Source organism: Oncorhynchus kisutch, linkage group LG25, assembly GCF_002021735.2.
Source record: "Oncorhynchus kisutch isolate 150728-3 linkage group LG25, Okis_V2, whole genome shotgun sequence".
Classification (NCBI taxonomy): Eukaryota; Metazoa; Chordata; class Actinopteri; order Salmoniformes; family Salmonidae; genus Oncorhynchus; species Oncorhynchus kisutch.
In genome coordinates, this window is record NC_034198.2 from 26,825,610 (window position 1) to 26,845,854 (window position 20,245).

A 20,245-nucleotide genomic window follows, 5' to 3' on the forward strand; every position below is an offset into this window, starting at 1 on the left:
ACATAATAAAAAATAACACAATAAAATAACAATAAAGAGGCTATATACAGGGGGCACCAAGTCAATGTGTGGGGCAATACTACATGGACAAGTGAAAATAGTTAAGTCATTTAAAAAATAAAGGTGTAATGAATAGTTAAACCATTTAGAAAGAATGTTATGCCTTGATATAGTTCTCTTTATAGTTAACATTAATAATTTAAAGAGTTACTTACACTTACATGTTTCTTAAACAATATCATGCCTGTGAAAACAGAAGAAAATCTTCCAGTAATTAGGAGATGAGGGTGTTAGTCTTGGTGGGGGTGAGGGGGCTTACAGCATATGACCATCTGTAGCGATGCCCTAATGAATAACACTCACGTACTTCAAAGTGGTCAGTCTTTAATGCATCTGTAAGGCCAGGTTTGCAGAGCAGCAAGACATTAGATAAAGCTGATTTGTTTCTTGGAAAACTGTACTTGAGGAGCTTTGGCAGGAGGCTGTATGTGTTGAGGGGGGTGGTTCTCGACAAGCTGCTGCACTTTTTCTCAGGTCCAGCCCACGCCTTACCCAGTGCAACAGCTAGATATATCAGCACCACACACACGCACTGGCCATGCAGGGCACCACACTGTGCCCAACCTGGGCCCAATCTAGATCCACAGCCTCCCCACCCACCCACACACCCACCCACACAACATGGCATAGAAAAATAAATGCCAACGCTTCTCTTACTTTCATTGCTGAAAAATATAGTATATAGAAATGCATTATACAGAATCAGCCACTATAGATACTGTTATGAAGAGCAATGCTAGAATATGTTGAATAACTCATGTAGGTATATCTTAGATAACCCATTACATGATACACTTAGGGTTGTGTGTAATTGTAACATTTGATTGAGCTTGTATCTAATACATATAGGCAGGCCTCTGTGGATTCTAGTCTGTTATAACACAGACTAAATGGGAGAAGAAGAAAAATAATCAATTTCTACAGATTACATCTTCCTTGTGTTGAAATATGACTGTGGCTCTAAGCTATATTAATAAGCATTTAAGTAATCTTCCAAATGTGCTGTAGTTTTGTGCCTGATAATGCAACACCGACTGAATGGTACCCATGTTATTTACTCGGTGACAAATTAAATACACAAATTCACATTGGAATTGAGTTAAGGTTCTTATAATTTATTGCAGTTTGCACACAATTTGAAAATTTCAACAACAGCACACCAAAAAAGTACAAAACTAAACAGCCTTAGAATTTACTCCCCTTGAGAACATAAAACATACTATGATTGTCAAAGCTAAAATGTCTAAATCCAGAAAAAGAACAATGTCAAAGAAACAAAATCTCGCAGGGAAGCAAATATATTTGAATCAAAATCTGCTTCTTTTTCAGACAGTGATTGTCCTTTTCAACAGATGTATTTCTATTCACCCTCATCTCTTCGTATATCGTCTTCTACATTTATGTTTTTCCCCCACTGGACCTTTCCTGTTTTCAAGTAACCAAAGTTGGATTGATGATAAATGGAGATGCTTATCAGGTCATTTCACAGCTTACTTTCTTCTATTTTAAAAATGTCAATAAACAGTCCAGTTACAAACTTACAGTGTTAACAACGTGGGAAAAAAAGAAGCTGTTTACAGTAGTTAAGGCGGTCAAGTACAATAAGAAAAGCCATCAATAATTGTAAATAAGTCTTCAAATAGAGTTAATCCACATGTGATATTTTCCATGATATATTTGTGGTTGCAAACAGATCAATTACCACTGTGCAAAATGCCATGACACTGTGTGCAGTTGGCAAGGAGCACCCATGTCACCAGCTGATGCTGCCACCACCACATCCTCTGAAGAGCAAACCAAACCCCCGGGCCAGTGTGGGCATGCCAGTATCTCCCCACAAGTGCGGACATTCATAGCTCTACTTACTATCATCTGAGTTTGGGTATAGTTAAAGTTTTGCTTTTGTTTGACAGTTCTCAAGAATGGGCATTTACTTGATTCCATGATCTTTCTACACAAAAATATTTTGAGTGCAGATTTTTTTCCCCAGAATGTTAATTCATTAAAAAGAAATACAAAATAAGTTCAAAATAAAATATTAAAATAAAGAACAGTTCAAATTTAATTTAAAAAATGATAAATTATAATTTAAAGTTAATTCAATAATTTCACCTCCTCTTGAATGTAATAGTATCCATGATTTCTTGAATCTATAATTTAACTATAATTTTCATAAAGGCATCTTTTCAGCATAAATCTCAGTTAAATAAGCTTTAAAAGGTGCAGTCAAGCATGCCAATTCTCCCCCTTCAAAAGTAAGGATTGCGCTTTCAGTACAAAACACGCACGCGTGCATACATACAGTACGTACATAGGAGCATCCAAACAGATACACACAGACATACAAATTAGGAGCGTGATGTTAAGCATAGTGCTGCTCTTCGATTCTTCAGCTTTGTTTTGAAACAGAATAAACCTTCAGGAGTACTCAGATATGAGCAGGTGAGTCTCTCTCTCTGATAGAAAAGTGTGACACATTTTCATTGGCCACACAGTTAGAAACAAATGCCAAATGAAAATATAAATAAATCAATTACCCACAATGCTTACTTGATGTCAATGAGAGAGCAGAAAATACCAAAGAAGAACGTTAACTGGATAGATACAGCAGTTGGGAACCTTAACTCCCTGACCACCATGCAGCAGAGTAGACGGTGACGAAGTGCTGTGTGGACGGGAGGCAAACATACTAGTGGAGATCTTCTGTAGATTAGTTTGTTAGTTAGGTCACTGCTGGCATTCTGCCCACACTGCCCACCTCTGTCTGTCTGACGACAAGCTTCACCTCACATACCGTTACACAAACTCAAACCCAAGACCAGTGCATTGACAAAAATCTTCACAGCCCAGCAGAACATTTTAAAAGAGTCCTAACGGACTCTCAAAAGGAGCAGAGAAAAGAAATAAACTACTTAAGAATATAATTAGTTAATTTAAAATACACTCCTCAAATGCAAAAAAAAAAACTACAACAAAAGGTCAATAAATCATATTCATGCATTTTCCATAGCTGTAAAATTCACTTTTTTTTTAACAGACTGCACCCTTGGAGTATTCACATAGTCTGTTCTATATTTGTTCAATTACAGTGTACAGTAATACAGCAATTCACATTTCAAATATACAGGTTGGACTTCATGCAATAACAGATCCCATTTTCCAAAAATAAATCCATATAATCACTACAGAAACCAATAGAATACAGCCAACTTAAATTAAATTCTGTTCAACAAAGGATGTTTTAAAGCTGCAGATAGAGATTTAAGAAATTCTAAAATAATCATTTATAAAGGGTTTTAGAAAATACTTCAATTAATGTGAAAAATGAAGCTGTACATTGCATGAGTGCCATTTGTCTTTCATCAGTCAAGTTTCCTATCACAAGTCAAAATGTACAAGAGCTTAAGGAACAGAAGCTTGTAGCTATATTTAAATCAGACCTCTTTGCAGAGTAAAACAATTTAAACGCACACACATTCACACAGATTAAATTTGAAAATGAAATTAGAGTAGTGCACTATACACACATGTATGCATACACACATGTATGTGTACTGGTATATATTCATGATCACAGTACCCGTTTAGTGTATTCTAATAGTCTAACTTCAGTGTGTATTACCTGAACACTTCATATGGTTGTCATTGAAGGTGTGCCTTAGATTAAGGAGTGTATAGACATTTGTGTATATACACAAGAAATCTAAAAATAACTAAACACTGGCTACTGATACCAGCGGCCATGTTTACATACATTTTTTAAACAAAATCAGAACAAATAAAATAGAATAAAACAAAGGACTGGAACAGAAAACAGTAGTAACATGTTCATGTGCTATTAAAGTGCCATTTAACAAGATTTTGCAATGTTACGTACAAGAAACATGACTGATTCAGACCCCTCTCCCACCCATACCCTGCTCCAACTCCCCTTACCTCTCTGCCCAACCTTCACTGACACCTGTCTCATTTAGCTTAAAAACAAAGTCCTGATAATTTCAACAGGCTTCACTTCCACAGTTCTTGAGAACTATCCTCTATGGCCCAGTCCCTGTGGAGGTTGGGGAGGTTGAGGCCTTCGCTCTTGACAGAGAGCGAGTTGACCAGTTCGCAGTGGAACTTGCGGATGTGGCGGTACAGGTCCCCAGACTGGGTGAAGCGCCGCTCGCACCACTTGCAGGCGTGCGGCTTCTCTCGGGTGTGCACCACAGCGTGCCGGCTCAGGTTGTGGGAGTACTGGAAGCTCTTACCGCACGTGGTGCACGTGTACGGCTTCTCCCCGGAGTGAGTCCGCTCGTGGCGCTTCAGGGTGTACATGCAGGAGAACGTCTTGCCACAGATGGAGCAGGTGGGCACATTGACATCGCTGGCGGGCTTGGCGCGCACACCCTCCTGCTCACGAAAGTGTGTGCTGAGGTGGATCTGGAGGATGTGCGGACTGGGAAACACCTTGTTGCACAGGGGGCACATGAAGATCTGAGTGTGAGGAGCGTTCAGCATGTTGGACACGTAGGGCAGCAGGGCGCTGTCGATGCTGGCCGCCTCGACCTGGGCCCGCTCACTCTCTCCCCCCAGCATGTCATCATCGCTGACCTTGTCGTCACGCTCCAGCTCGCTGGCCAGGGAGGCATCACGCAGGGCCGAGAGGTGGGCCTCCAGGCCCAGGCGTCTGTGAGCATGACTGCCGACCCCGTGGTGGTTCAGTCCTCCGTTGGTTCTGGGAGGGGTTGCTTTGGGCCCGCTGTGGTCCATCTCATAGTCGCCACTCACCAGGCCCTCATCATCTGAGCCTGTGTTCTTCTCCTGCTTCACCTGGACCAGGGTGCCCTGCAGGCTGTCGGGCGTCACCCGGCCACAGAAATAGGGGTTGTTGGACAAGGCCTCGCTGGGCCCCGTCAGGCTGGACTTCACAGACAAGTCCAAGACACAGTCTGCATCCGCCGACACTCTGCGAGAGCTACGGGAGCTTCGGGAGCCACGGGAGCCCAGGGACCTCCGGGACAGGGAGCCAGTAGAGCTGCTGGGGCTGCCGGCAGGGGACTGCAGTTTGGGGGGACTGACATGGGTGTCAGCCTCCCTTGGGCTGGTGGCGGTGGCTGGGGTGCCCGGGCGGTCAGAGGGCAGCCTCATCCACAGGTTGCTGGGGTCCTGCTTGGCCTCCAGGTCCTCATCGTCACTGGGCAGTAGATCGGCCGTTGCGGGGTGGCCCGTGCTGCCCTCAGAGAAGCTCTCTACTTTGTCAGAGCAGCTGGAAGCGTCTTCCTCCTTCTTGGTGCTGTCTGCCTCCGCAGTGGCTTTGTACTTCAGCTTCTTCTTGCAGACCTTGACTATGTCGTACATATGTAGGAAACTGGCTGCAGCCAGCACGTCCTCCACGGGCAGGGCTTTGAACTGGAGCTTCCCCTCGTACATGAACTCCAGCAGGAGAGCGAACGCCGGGGCTGTAACAATGTCGCTGTTCAGATGAACAATGTCCCTTTTGTCGAGCTGGTCCTTGTAAAAGAGATGGAAGTACATGCTGCATGAAGCCAGCACTGCTCGATGGGCTCGGAACTGGGCATCGCCGACCAGCACAGTGGAATCACAAAGGAAACCCTGATGCCTCTGCTCACTCAGACACTGTAGCAAATGTCTGCTGTGGTCTGGGAACTCCATGCTGTCTTCATAACCTAGAACAGACAGAAGATGTTAGAGGCACATTATTTTAGAACAGCTACTGTTTTGTTTCAGCTTGGAGACAACCTGTCTGGATCCACTCATATCTTACTCTCTCACCTCATGTACACACAATTGCACTCACTCGCATTCAAAAAGGAACAGATTAAAACAAGTTAGCCTACACATGAAATCCTTGGCATTTTAAACTATATCTACAAAATTAAATGTCTCTAAAATATCACCAGAGACATTTTCCTTTTAAAGTCTAACATGTTTTACCATCAATAAATTCAAACTTTCAGACACAAACACCAAATAAAAAAATGATAAAGTCTAATTGCGCCATAAACCTAAATGTTTCCAGATTATATTTGGGAGAGGTGTTGCTCTAGACTGCGATCTATGGCCGTTCCACATGATCACAGAGAGGCTTCAACAGCTGAGCTCCTCCTGGTCACACAGATGCCCGCCTGCCTGCTAACTGAACTGCTTCCACGCTTTTACTCTCTCAGCTCCTAGTGTGGTTATTTTTAATAACCCACTTTGGACTGGCCTGGCCAGCCTCTTTAGGTAACAGGCTTTCAGGTACACAAACAGTCCTCACATACACAAGCTACCTATTCCAGAGGCCTAAGTACACTGAGAATGACGACTGTAGACACGGAATTTAAGGGTTTGAAAAACAAGTTGCCTTGTTGGTAAATTACAAAAGGGCATTTATTATTAACTCCCACTGTTCGTTAGATCCAATTAAAAAAAGGAGAATCCTATTCATAAAATATATTTATAAATATTTCTCTGAAGTTTTTCTATAATAATAAATAAATAAACTTTCATAATAGCAGATTCAGAAATTTTAATGAGAACCCCCCCCACCTGTTAACCAAATAGCTTTTTCTTGTCTGAAATAATACATGAGCCTGAACATCAACCAAAGCAGTTAAATAAACCCATTTCAATGTGAGTGAACAAGTGTGCGATCCCCCTCATTGGAGCGGAGTTCAGATTTTCTTTAATGAGAGGCTTACAGGGACAAGGATGTCCAACCCCCCAGCAAACCCCCACCACCCCACGCTCCCCCTCCCCAAATCTTTCAAGAAACTGCACATCCTTCTCAAAGAGACCAGCACTGAAGATTTAGAATACAATCACTCTAAGTGCCCTGAAGTCTACATCAATCCTAATCCTTAAAATGTCTAAAAATAAAGATAGCAGGACAACTCACAAGGTAGCAGCGATCAAATTAGGGGTCTGCGAGGACAGAGAGGGACGGACAAGGAGGCTTACAAACATCTGATCCAGCTGACTGGGGCCATATGGCAGCTGCTGCCCAGATAAAGAGATTAAGACTAGAAGGAGTGCGATTACAGCTGTCTAGCCAATTCAGGCAGCTCAAATCTGCAAGTTCTAAATTAGTCACCACCAACAGAAAAAATGAACACAAGCCTGGGAAAGAGGACATTGGGCTTTCAAGTAATTTCACAGCCATTTAGATTTAAGACATTGACTTATTATTAGTAAAAATGACCATATTTTTTTATTTATTTTTTTAACATGGTTCTGGGATGTTTATCCAGAATAACTAAAATATCAAACATGTTGATAGTAGCAGAAAGTAATAGTGCGTTGACCAGACAATAGAAACATGTTAAATTGCTTTTTTAGTTCACACAAATTAAGAAATATATTTTGGTTGAAACAAATAAAAACAATTTCCCCAAAAACAGATAATAATTTCAACATACATTCAACAATCAAAGGACCAACAATCAACCCCAAGCCCAACCTGCTCACAACAAACCAGAGAAAAACTATACCCACAAACAAATGGATCAGTTAAAATCTCACTTGGAAACCTCTTCCTGACAACAAAAACACCAGGCTCCTTGCTTAGCTACAGTACACAACTACTGTACACATACAAATATTTCACTTCCCTTTCCATAGAGCTCTGACTAAAAGTAGCCAGACACTGGGAAAAGCCAGAGCTTCCCGTACAAAACAAAACCATCCCAGTGCCCCGGACCCTTTCCCATAGACAGTACCTGCAGTATGCATCAACTTGATTAAGTCCGCTGTAGTAGAAAAGCTGGGCCGGCTGCAGCTCTTTTGCAGAATCAATGAGGGGGTAGGAGAGAAAAAAAGCTAACTGTGAGAGACAGATGCAAAGTGGAGGAGATGTTGGAGGGGAATGAGATACCTCCTCCTGCACACAGATCCGCACACACACTAACTCCCAGTCTGTGCGTTAGAATAAAAGACTGGGGGATGGCAGCCTGTCAGCTGCTCTGACATCATGTTCAGATGGAAATGCTACCTCCAGCTGTGCTCCTTTTACAGCCATATGCTACTCCTCTACACTCTTGCCACCAGCCTCTCCTTTATACAACTTTGTTTCTTTTTCTCTCCTCTCAAAAAAAAAAGGAGGTAAATGTAGTGAGGTGCTTGTGTGGAAAACTAGCCAACTTCCCCCTACCTCTTTACTCTAAAGTAAAGGAGAACTTCAGAAAATAGGTCTATGTGAAATCCAACACTTTTTCTAACCTAGTTTCCCAGACTAGTTTCCTGCTCAGTGAATTTAAATACCATCAAGTTTTTTTGCTGCCTGCTCAACTTCCAGTAACCATAAACAAAGGCCAGCACAGCACATTTGCAACTGACAGACCCACGCAGCTGATATTGTTTTCGACTTCTTTACGGTTCACTGCCCTCACCATTACCATCATTCATTTCCCTAACCCTTCATACAATTGACAGAAAAAAATGAAAAAGTAACAATGGGAACAATAGTATAGACCTCATGAGTGAGATTCTAAACAAAAGCTACACTATTCCTTCTTGGGCCGGCTAAAACTGACTACAGCCTCGGCTTTCTTTGGTGAAAGTATTTCACTCTTCCGTGTGAATTTTTCAGGTGGTCTTTTTATTCCACAAGGAATGAATTTATTTCTCTGCTATGCGAGTGGATCACAACAACGCATCTAAATACAGTCCATTATTATTCATATCAAACAATAACAGTAGGCTATATAACACATTTACATTATTGTGTAGGCTTTATAGATATGAACTTAATATCTATAGATATTCAAGATGTTCCTGTTGACATAAGGGTATTCAAATCCACACGTTTATTATGAATATTTACAAGATCAAAACCTTTAGGAATCAATTGCTATATATGCTGAGTGTAGCCTATACTTAAGAAAGGAGAAACACGAATATATAGGCTACAAGAACAAACGTCTGGCCAGATATCTTATTATGTTATTCATACATAACCTTCAAAGTTTCAACGACTCTGCATGCAAAATTGTAAAATTAGAGTTTCAACTAAATAATTAGGCTACGATATTACTGATTCCGGATATGATAACTTTTCACAGAACATATTCCTTTCACAGAAAATGGTAGAATGCATCATTAAATAGCCCTAGTGAACGTTGGTAACAATGTTGCAAAATTAATATTACAACTTGCAACACACACACACATCACTCTAGTCTAGACTATCCAATGATACATCATTCATTTCAGCATAGCATTTTCATTAGGCTATTTTACCATTGCCTTTTATCGTAATAGCTGTCTACAAAAAAATATCCAAAGCCAAGAAACAACTGTCAGAAATTAGCCATTACTTCTATAAACTTCATGAAACCGGACATGACACGTTACTCTCGATACGAGCAACTATCTGATCAATGTGTCTGTCAAGCTCTGTAGACAACTTAGTCCTCGAGGGTGACTATAGGCTGGCTACCAACATGTATCTGTGCTGCTGGTTACAGAATGTAAGACCGTCGCCAGCAACACAACAGAACATTCGCAAGACTACAATATCTCGCGCGCGCACACACACACACACACACACACACTGACCCAAGCAATCAAGCTAGCTAGCCATGGTGGCAGAAAGTAAACGTTCGATCAGTAGTATTGCAGTTCTGTAGCAGGCCCCGATGCTATGCAGACCATGGCACTACAGGGTCTCGAAGAAGCTAATATAGCAACTATTATATGAACGCAACACACTACAAAGGATTATTACTTTTTCCCTTTCCATTCTTTAACCCCCTTTCATCGCCCTTAATCGGACTCTGGTATTAAAGGCACTTACAGACAACAAGCTCCAATGTCTTCCTGCTTCCTTCGTCAAATCCTCTTGGGGTTGAAAAATAACTAGATTGACTTTCAACAAATTTCCATAACAACCTGCAGTGGCAAAAAAGACGGAGCGAGCGAGCGGAGAGAGAAGGGCTGCGGCAGCCAGATGTTTCCGAGCTGTTGCTACTCAACTCCAGCTACGGTAGAGGCGTCTGACTGGCAGCACAAAAGCCAATAGTGCTCGTGATAAGAAAAATGAAGGCAAATTGGAAGCAGCCGCTGAAGGGGGAAGAGGGAGGGATATCTTCTCGGCGTAGGTTGACACCAGGCAACAGTGAGAAGGCAGAAAAAAGGCTAAGCGAACTGGTTCCCTGAACAGACTGGCGCAGAGCACAGAGTGAGCGCAAGGTGTCGTGGGTACTGTAGTCAGGCTTCGACTAGTGGAGCGTGGAACAGGTGCATTACGTTATTTATATTCATGAAATAAAAACTTTTGTCACCGGTAACACAATTAGGACTGCAACGATAAGGTCTGCGAACGCGTATAATGTTGACGCGGCAGTTGACGCGTATAATGACAGCGTTGTGGAAGCATGCAAAGTAAATCAAGGTATCACAATCAATTGTCCATTAATTTCTTTGAATAAAGTGATTTTCTTTCTAGGCTATTATTTCAGACTATAGTAATGTTTCTATCGCCATGGTGTAGCCTATAGGTTTTGCAAGAATAGTAACTTAGTTAGTCAATGCATACATAACGTCATGATGAATATGGTAGCCTGCCCTAGTAGTTCTGGGCTATATAGTGTAATTTAGCCCAGGGGTTCTCAAACTTTTTGGGGCCTGGGACCCCTTTTGTGATAGCAAATTCCCTCATAATCAGAACACAACTCGAGTGAGATAAGAACATTTTTTTATACAAGAAATGATATATCGACACCGGCGAACCAAGTCTCGTGCCCTGAGAAATTCGTTTAATATGTTGTTATATTCATTTAAAAAAATGTAATGTCAAGAAAAAATAAATACAAATAAATAAATATATATATTTATATGAGAACACTTTGAGAACCCTTGATTTAAGAAATAATAAACCATCATCAGTTTCATTCGATAGTGATAGTGTGTCTCAGGGACATATAACCATGTCTTGATTTTATGTCGAATACGTCCACTCTCACGGCAATATTTAGCCTAAAGCATTTCAAAACGAATAGGCTACTTTGTATTTTTATTTGTAGTAGGCTATTTTGTATGTTATCTTGTAGCCTATAACCCTATAACTTCATTAAGAGAGGGTCAACACTATGTTTAACATGCGTGTCTCCTTTGATGTGAGCCTTGGGCTATATTCTGAGACTTGTGAAAATATTATAGCTAATAAACACGTTATAAAACACTATATACTGTATTATTAAGGAGGTTCAAACTTCAGTCTATTTCTAGCCTTTTAATTAGTGCATCCAGTTTTGTAAGCAACGTGAAAAGTTGGACTGGGTGCCAGAGCAGTAATCACCCATGCAGGACCGTAAATCTGGGGCACAAGAGAATCAGCTTGGGACTAGAATCAGATCGAATAAAGATGTAGTGCCCAAAACGTTTATGTATTGACAGGTATTTCATGAATGTTCAAAGTGGTGTGATGACATGTATTATGTATGTTCCATATGTTTAAAAATACAAATAGCAGGTTGTTTGTGTTGAGGCTTAGTGGAAATCCAGTCTGGACATTTAGATTCCTAAACTCGTCCCAGTAAACTAATTGGCGTTACTAATACAGTTCAAAACGAACCACACAGTCCTACTACTACATGTAGCCTAATGTATTCACAGTGTTGAATCAAAACTAAATCACATCTTTAAATGCAAGTAATGACCTCATTATGTGACCCATTAGTGAATGTTACCAGCATTGTTTGTAACAGATTACAATCTAGTCGTTGTTCTCTCTGGAACATACACAATTCTGAGTTTTGGTATTATTATAGGAACGTTCTGAGTAATTATCACATAAAATGATGTGATGATATGTCAATATGTACCCTATTTTAATAACTACTTATTTATCTTCTAAAGATTTTAGACAACAAGCAGATAGAGAAAATACCAATTTTTAAAAGTTTTTCCATATTTGAACAATGTTTTTAAAAAACGTGCTCTTTCTTTTGATAAAGACTCTATTTGTGGATGGCTTGACATGAATGATCTGTATGGATAATTCGGTTTCACTTTTTCACAACTGAAATGTGTATCATTAATAGAGGTACAGTACAAACCAGATGCTCTCAAAATAACTGTCTGCAGTGTAAACCTGAAGCCAGTTGTGTGCTCCTCCATCATTTACAATCCCATGTGATTTACATAAACCTTTTAACTTTACAACTCCTTTTGATCCCAACATTCTTTTTGAGTCAACAGATGCTGGCTGGAACAGTGTTGTGCCAAAAACAGAGATGTTTGATACGGTGTAATACTTTCTGCAATTCCCTGTTCAAAACCTATGTCAAAGATGTGAAAAGATAACTCTGTTGCCCATTCAAAGATTACTTTTCATTGAGCAGAAAAGGATTTTGAGAAACGTCCTTTTCACACCTAAAAATATAAAGGATGAAAATGCTTAGATTTGGCACCAGTTTAATTTTGAGCAACATGGTGTATGTGAATATTAAACATTTCACCAATGCATTGCATTTCTTTGCAACTAGTATTGATAATAAAGCATTTATTTCCTTCCTATAGGTGTCTTTAATATAAGGTTGGATATTGACATATAGCAGCAAATTAATTTCTCTGCTATTTTTCATTTCAAGGAAAAGAGAGAGCGAGAGCTCGTGAGAAAAGGCCTGTCTCGATCTACAGTTATTATACTACAGCCTTCTGCATTCCTTCCTCTTGGGGTCACTGTGGATTCCATGTTTGGACTCCACTTCTCTCTGATCGTCAAAGTACAGGCAGAACATAATTGATAATGATCGACACTCGCTATTGCAGTCAAATATTCAACATACATTTTGTTAATGATGATAAATTAATAAATAGTGCATCATGATAAATCAATTATTGATTTATTCCAAAGGGTATACCTTTTACTGCAGATGACAGTGATTTGTCAATGTTCCTTATAAGGTCTTGATTCATTTGTTCCGTTGTTGCACTTTGTTTGCATGACGTCGATGCCAAAAGGCAATGTCTTTTATATACTCTCACAAAAGTTATGTTAGGATTTTGTTATGTAGTTCTATTCGACATTGCAAGCTAAAAGAAGAGGCAACTTGTTCTTGAATTGTGGTGTCATTTGGTCATTTTATTTATTTTTTATTTTACCTTTATTTAACCAGGTAGGCAAGTTGAGAACAAGTTCTCATTTACAATTGCGTCCTGGCCAAGATAAAGCAAAGCAGTTCGACAGATAAAACGACACAGAGTTACACATGGAGTAAAAACAAACATACAGTCAATAATGCAGTATAAACAAGTCTATATACAATGTGAGCAAATGAGGTGAGAAGGGAGGTAAAGGCAAAAAAGGCCATGATGGCAAAGTAAATACAATATAGCAAGTGGAATGGTAGTTTTGCAATGGAAGAATGTGCAAAGTAGAAATAAAAATAATGGGGTGCAAAGGAGCAAAATAAATAAATAAATTAAAATTAAATACAGTTGGGAAAGAGGTAGTTGTTTGGGCTAAATTATAGGTGGGCTATGTACAGGTCATGGCATTTTGGGAAAAAATGTACTTTCTAGATGTACCATAATACAGACAACAAACATCTTCACATTTTATCAGCTAATGTGATAGCTTAATGACTTTAAATACTTTTTTTACCATTATGATAACATTGTGCCACCCAATTGAGTAGGCCTAGCAACACCAATGATGGTAACACCAATGACAAAATGTTGGTAATTTAGGATTTTCTTCAATGAAGGCCACAGATGCTCAAATCGATGGTCATTAACCTTTAGAAATCATTTATGATATGATTAATCATTTAATTTAAATTGAGTAACACCAATGACACTTATTATTTACACATCACATGATCAATAGAATCCTTAAATGATTGACATACTAAAAGGGTGTGGTCCATGCATATCTTTGATAGCAAATTGGCACTGCAATGGATAGCAGCTGTCTTGCAGAATCGTTACCAATTCTGCTATTTTGTGGGGGTTTTTACGCTGATCTTAACTTTTTTTTTATACATAATGTCTCCGCCATCATTTCCTATGACTAAAAACAGCTTCTGGACTTCAGAACAGCGATCACTAACCTAGATTTAGACGAACATTTCTACTTCAATGAGTTGGCAGCTCTGGAGGTTTTGCTTACTCCGGACCAGGCCCTAATCTCAGGGACTCGAAACAGGAAGCGGCAGTGAAAGAGAGGCAAGTGAACCGGTACTCTGACAAGATTATGTAGGCGAGCAAATAGACCGCCATTGCCCTCTGATCTATTGGCCGAACGTGCAATCACTGGAGAGCAAGTTGAATGAGCTCCATTCGAGACTATCCTATTAACGAGATCTGAAAAACTGTAATATTCTACGTTTCTTAGAGTCGTGGCTGAACGAGGACATAGATATACATCTCACTCGTTTTTCTATGCATTGTCAAAACCGGACAGCAGACTCGGGTAAGACAAAGGGAGGAGGGGTGTGTCCCTTTGTTAACAACAATTGGTGTGCAATCTCTAATGTTAAGGATGTTTAGAGTTTTTGCTTGCCTGAGTTAGAATAGCTCATGATAAACTGCAGACCATACTATTTACAAAGATAGTTTTCATCTGTATTTTTCGTAGCTCTATTAACCACCACAAACCATTGCTGGCACTAAGACCACACTCAACAAGCTGTAGAGGACCATAATCAAACAAAAAATGCATATTCAGAGGCAGCGTTTCTCTTCGCCGGTGACCATAAGTCTATCCTCTTGCTTCCTGCTTACAAGCTAAAACTCAAACAGATTAATCCAATAACATTGAGGAGTTTACCACATCAGTCACCGGCTTCATTAACAAGTGCATCGAAGACGTTGCCCCCACAGTGACTGTACATTCATACCACAACCAGAGGCCATGGATTACAGGCAACATCTGCATTGAGCTAAAGGGTACAGCTGCCACTTTTTAGGAGCAAGACACTAATCCAGATGCTTTTAAGAAATCCCGCTATGACCTCCGACCAGCCATCAAACAGGCAAGGTGTCAATACAGGACTAAGATCAAATCCTACTACGCAACGGATGTGGCAGGGCTTGCAAACTATCACGGATTACAAAGGGAGACCTAAATAGCGCTAAATGCCTTCTATTCTTGCTTCGAGGCAACACTGAGCCATGCATGAGAGCAGCAGCTGTTCCAGACGACTGTATGATCTCGCTTTCCGTAGCCAATGTGAGTAAGACCTTTAAACAGGTCCATATTTGCAGGGCTGCAGGGCCAGATGGAATACCATTACAGGTACTAAGAGCTAAGAGTGTCTTCACTGACATTTTCAACCTATCCCTGACCCGGTCTGTAATGCCAACTTGTTTTAAGCAGACCACCATAGTCCCTCTGTGCCTAAGAACGCCAAGGTAACCTGCCTAAATGACTATCGCCCCGTAGCACTCACATCTATAGCCATGAAATGATTTGAAAGGCTGGTCAAGGCTCACATCAACACCATCATCCCAGACACCTTGGACACACTCCAATTCGCATATCGCCCCAACAGATCCACAGATGACACAATCTCTATTGCACTCCACACTGCCCTCACCCACCTGGACAAATGGAATACCTATGTAAGAATGCTGTTGACTACAACTCAGTTTTCAATACCATAGTCCCCTCCAAGCTCATCACCAAGCTCAGGACCCTGGAACTGAATAGCTCCCTCTACAACAGGATCCTGGACTTCCTGATGGGCCTCCACCAAGCTATCAGGGTAGGAAACAACACATCCGCAACGCAGAACATTATCACGAGGGCCCCTCAAGGCTTTTGTGCTTAGTCCCCTCCTGTACTCCCTTTTCACCCACGACTGCATGGCCACGCACAACTCCAACATCATCATCAAGTTTGCTGACGACACGGCGGTGGTAGGACTGATCACCAACGATGAATGAAGCAGCCTATATGGAGGAAGTCAGAGATGTGGCAGTGTGGTGCCAGGGACAACAACCTTTCCCTCAACGTCAACAAGACAAAGGAGCTGATCGTGGACTACAGGAAACGGAGGGGTGAGCAGGACCCCATCGACATTGATGTGGCGGTAGTGGAGCGGGTTGAGAGCTTCAAGTTCCTTGGGGTTCACATCACTAAGTAATTAACATGGTCCACACACACCCACACAGTTGTAAAGAGGGCATGACAGAGCCTCTTTCCCCTCGGGAGGCTGAAAAGATTTGGCATGGGCCCTCAGATCCTCCAAAAGATCTACAGCTGCACAATTGAGAGCATTTTTAAAATTTTTAAATCTCTTTTTTGGGGGGAAATATAAGTACAAACAACAAAGCAATAATGAAACCCATGTAAACAGAAACACAACACAAAAACAATACAACCACCACACTTGATACACACCACACCTACCCACACATGCCCATGCCTGCCCACACCTGCCCACGAACACACAAAAATACACACTAGCTTCCCCTATCCATACACATACATACATCAAATTCCCCTCACATGGAAAAGTCACAATCCTCAAGATGGTCAATATAAGACTTCCAGACCTTATAGAACACATCCCTTCTCTGCCCAAATTTATACAACACAGAATCTAATGGAACATAACTACTGTACATACTTCAGCCCTCCAGATCGTTATTGATGGTCCTCCAGTTCGTTATTGATGGTGAGTATGATACTTTCCAATTAATAGCTCTAATTTTTTTCTGCAGCAATTAGACCTACATTACAAAACTTTCTTTGATATTGGTCACCAATATTAACATTTCCCAACAGACATAATCATGGAGATGAATGGGTATAAATTACTAGACACAATGATATGATAGCACAGACGTAATCCCAAAATGGTGTCAGTTTGTCACAGGGCCACAGCATATGTAATAGGACTCCTTTTTTGTTTTTTTGCATCTCCAAAGCAAAAATGAATGGTAATGTAATGGTGCATGACATACATGTATTCTGGCATGAGCGTGGTAAGTCCCAGTGTTGTGGTACTCGAGACCGGTCTCGAGACCACATATTGAGTGTCACTGTCACGGATCCCCCCCGGTACTTCTGCTCATTCCGTTCACCAGCTCCGGAGGTCTACGTCACCGGCCTTCTAGGCGTCACTGAATTGGATTCATTACCACCAACCCCGGACTGTCTTGTCTCATTATGCACACCTGGTTCCCCATTTCTCCTAATTTATATGTGTATATGTACCCTTTGATCCCCATTGTCCTTGTCGATTATTGTCACATGTCCGTTGGTCTGTTTTTGTGCACTTGTTATTATGGGTCTCGTGTATTATTTATAGGTTTACACCTCACTGTTTTGTTTGGGTTATATCCCTGTGTTATATACAGTACTTAGCTATCTCAATTATCTTGTACCCTTGCAAATTGACTCAGTACTGATTTTTTATCTTTAACTCCGCATTGTCAGAAAAGGACCCGTAAGTAAGCATTTCCCTGTTAGTCTACACCCGTTGTTTATGAAGCATATGACACATATTTGATTTGATTTGTAGTGAGCGATTTTCAAGGCTGTAACATCAATTACATATAGCTTAAGGACACATATTAGTAACAGGAAAAGTATTTTAATAGCCTTTTAAAATATTTTTTTATTGAATTATACAATATATTATATACTTGTTTACTTTCTAGGATTCAAATATCTCTAAATCCCCAAAATATTTCACGACAACTCCACTCATCACTATTGGGACAAGCCAATTTAATTGCCTTATGTACTTTAAACAGTGCATAAACAAAGTTTTGCTGTATGAAGGACTTGCAATATGTTTTATCATTGCTAAACAGTTTAATATAAACAAAAACACGTACTATGTGTAACTATTTGCTTTTTAAATTGTTATTCATAACGAGGGACGCAAATGCCACCACAATTCAAAAAAGACCCAAGAGCACAAAATGAAAATCGCATTTTAAGCAAGGACAGTCTGTCAGAGGGTCTCTTCACATGAGTACACAACATCCTCCTCAGTGTCCTTCAGACCTCCAGAACACTTTCCAAAGAGGGTTCTAACATGGAACCCAAAAGGGTTCTTCCTGGAACCAGAAAGTGTTCTCCCTTTACCATATGAAACTTAACATATCATCATAAATGGAGTGTCTCGGATGTACGTACAGAATAATACGAAATGCTCTGAGACCAGGTTGCTTAACCTAGTAGGCCTCCACTCAACATCCCATTTGCCCAGGGCAGGGCAGGACGCCCATGATAATTATGCTAATAGATATAGCTTGGAGGTAAGAATGTTATGGGTGGCGCCTGCCTGCCTGCCTTTGGATAGGATTAGGCAGATGTTGATACACAGCCGCCTTTGATGAGATTAGCTTTGGTTGCATCCACCAACACAGCTGGCCAGCCTCTCTCTCACAACCAGGAAGCTCTTTCAGAGAGCCAGTGGATCCTCACTACCAAGCCCAGGATAGAACCAAGCATCAGGCCATGGATGCCACTGGAGAGTCAAATATGTATTACATCTACAGACTGGAGAGGCAGCTAGGAATAATAGATCATATTTAATCTATATTCCTTCAATAGAAAACATGTAGTAAATTGGAATGAAAAAGGGCATTTAATAGCAAAAGTATTACTTAATAGCAGTTCACTATAAGAAAATTGAAGGCGGTGTTGAGAGAGAAAGAGGAGCTCTTCAGAGAAAGCTATCCCTCAAAGGACAGTAGAGAGCAGAGTTGTTTTTCTCATGACAAGCCTCTTCTGAGAGGACCGAGCAATGCCAATTTCAACAATCAACGTTCATAACCATTAACATTAAGCACCAGGCCATATGGTGTGATCCACTTTTACCCTGGAAGTACAGGGCCATAAATTAAGGTTTACAACTCAATGATGGAGAACAAGAGAATACATGCGGGCAGCACATTACTGAGGTCTTGTGTCTGAATACTTCGACTAACTTTGATGTCTATTTTAATGTCTGCCTGTACAGTAGCCTTCAATCTTTAATTATGGTTGTTTTTCTCTGAAGTGTCTTGCAATGTTTAATGTCCTTACAAGAAAGCTAGATTTGATTTCGACTTGGTCTAAGTACATAGAGATTACGCAGAATATTTTATTTCCATATTTTATTCAAAGTGTCATTTCATTTCACACTGAGCCCCAGAGCTGAGCTTCAGATGAATAGACTGTGCTGAGCATAAAGTGACCTGCCCTGAAAAACACCTGGCTGCCTGCCCCACTGCTTCCCAACATAATGGCAGCCATACAGCCACCATGCTTTCTAATATATTGCTATGCCACTGGCCACAGTCTGTGTGAAGCCTCAGAGCCACGCAAGCCAAACCATTTTCTCTTGTGTTAGTGGATAAGAGGATCACTTGTTTGAATGTGATGGATACTCCTGCCTCTTTCTCCATAGGGATGATGGATGGTACTACCGTATACACTGGGAGGTGAAAGATTCACCAAGCCACCTTCCATATTGCACCAACATAGAGCCCTTCCTTCGCGGTTGAGGGTGAGTGTGTCTGGAATGAAACAAGATCAGGAAAACCACCAGAGGAGAGAGGAAAGTGGACTTGTGTCACCTGTGAAACGAAGAGTTAATACAATGCATATGAAGTTTTGTATAATGGATGGATGTGCTGGTAAAAGTACAGGGATGGTTGAATCATGATGGGAAGCTTATAGAAAGAGAAAATATAGCCTTAAAATAACCTAAAACGAATGTTCAGGTAACCAATCATGTTGAGCTGGGGGAGCTTGGGAAGAAGAGCTGGGCTTGGGGAGTTGATTAGCACCCACTAAAGACAATATTGCAGATTGTAAATAATTCATGAATTATCCATTTCGAAGGCACCCATCTCATTGGGCCAGGGGAACAGCTGCTGTCTCCCAGAGCCCAGAGAAAGCCTCTTGAGGTGCAGCATCTGTTTAGGGAAGGGGGGGGGGGGCTCTCTGGGGTGTAGGCATCAGGAGACACAACTGTGTGCTTAACTTGTTTATCAACAGATGGCGGGGCCCATTTTTTAGACATATCTGTTTTGGATTAACGTTTGTCAATCAAGCATCTCTCATGATGATAGCATGGTGCTGGTGAAATTTACAGCAACGTTTAACTCTGTAATGGACGGCGGCTTTGTGGTTTGATTTATTGTAAGATTAGATGGGTCTAGTGGATAAACCCCATCTAATCATGCATTTGTGATGTGTATTTTGGATTCTCTTTCTCTTTAATATGAAGGTATTACAAATGTTAGCCTC

The 20,245-nt window shown here is 40.8% G+C and overlaps 1 protein-coding gene across 2 annotated transcripts; it reads right to left on the minus strand.

Annotated features, from left to right (window-relative positions):
* Nucleotides 1–1,154: 1,154 nt before the first annotated feature.
* Nucleotides 1,155–10,264, minus strand: zbtb18 (zinc finger and BTB domain containing 18). 2 transcript variants are annotated; one of them, XM_020460521.2, is made up of 2 exons: nt 9,839–10,264; nt 1,155–5,729 (listed from the first exon to the last, which is right to left on the minus strand). In XM_020460521.2, the coding sequence occupies exon 2, from the start codon at nt 5,713–5,715 to the stop codon at nt 4,069–4,071; it is 1,647 nt and encodes a 548-aa protein (XP_020316110.1). In that variant the 5' UTR covers nt 5,716–5,729; nt 9,839–10,264; the 3' UTR covers nt 1,155–4,068. The 2 variants fall into 2 exon arrangements, with proteins under 2 accessions (XP_020316110.1, XP_020316109.1); XM_020460520.2 differs by lacking the exon at nt 9,839–10,264 and adding an exon at nt 7,764–9,528.
* Nucleotides 10,265–20,245: the final 9,981 nt, after the last annotated feature.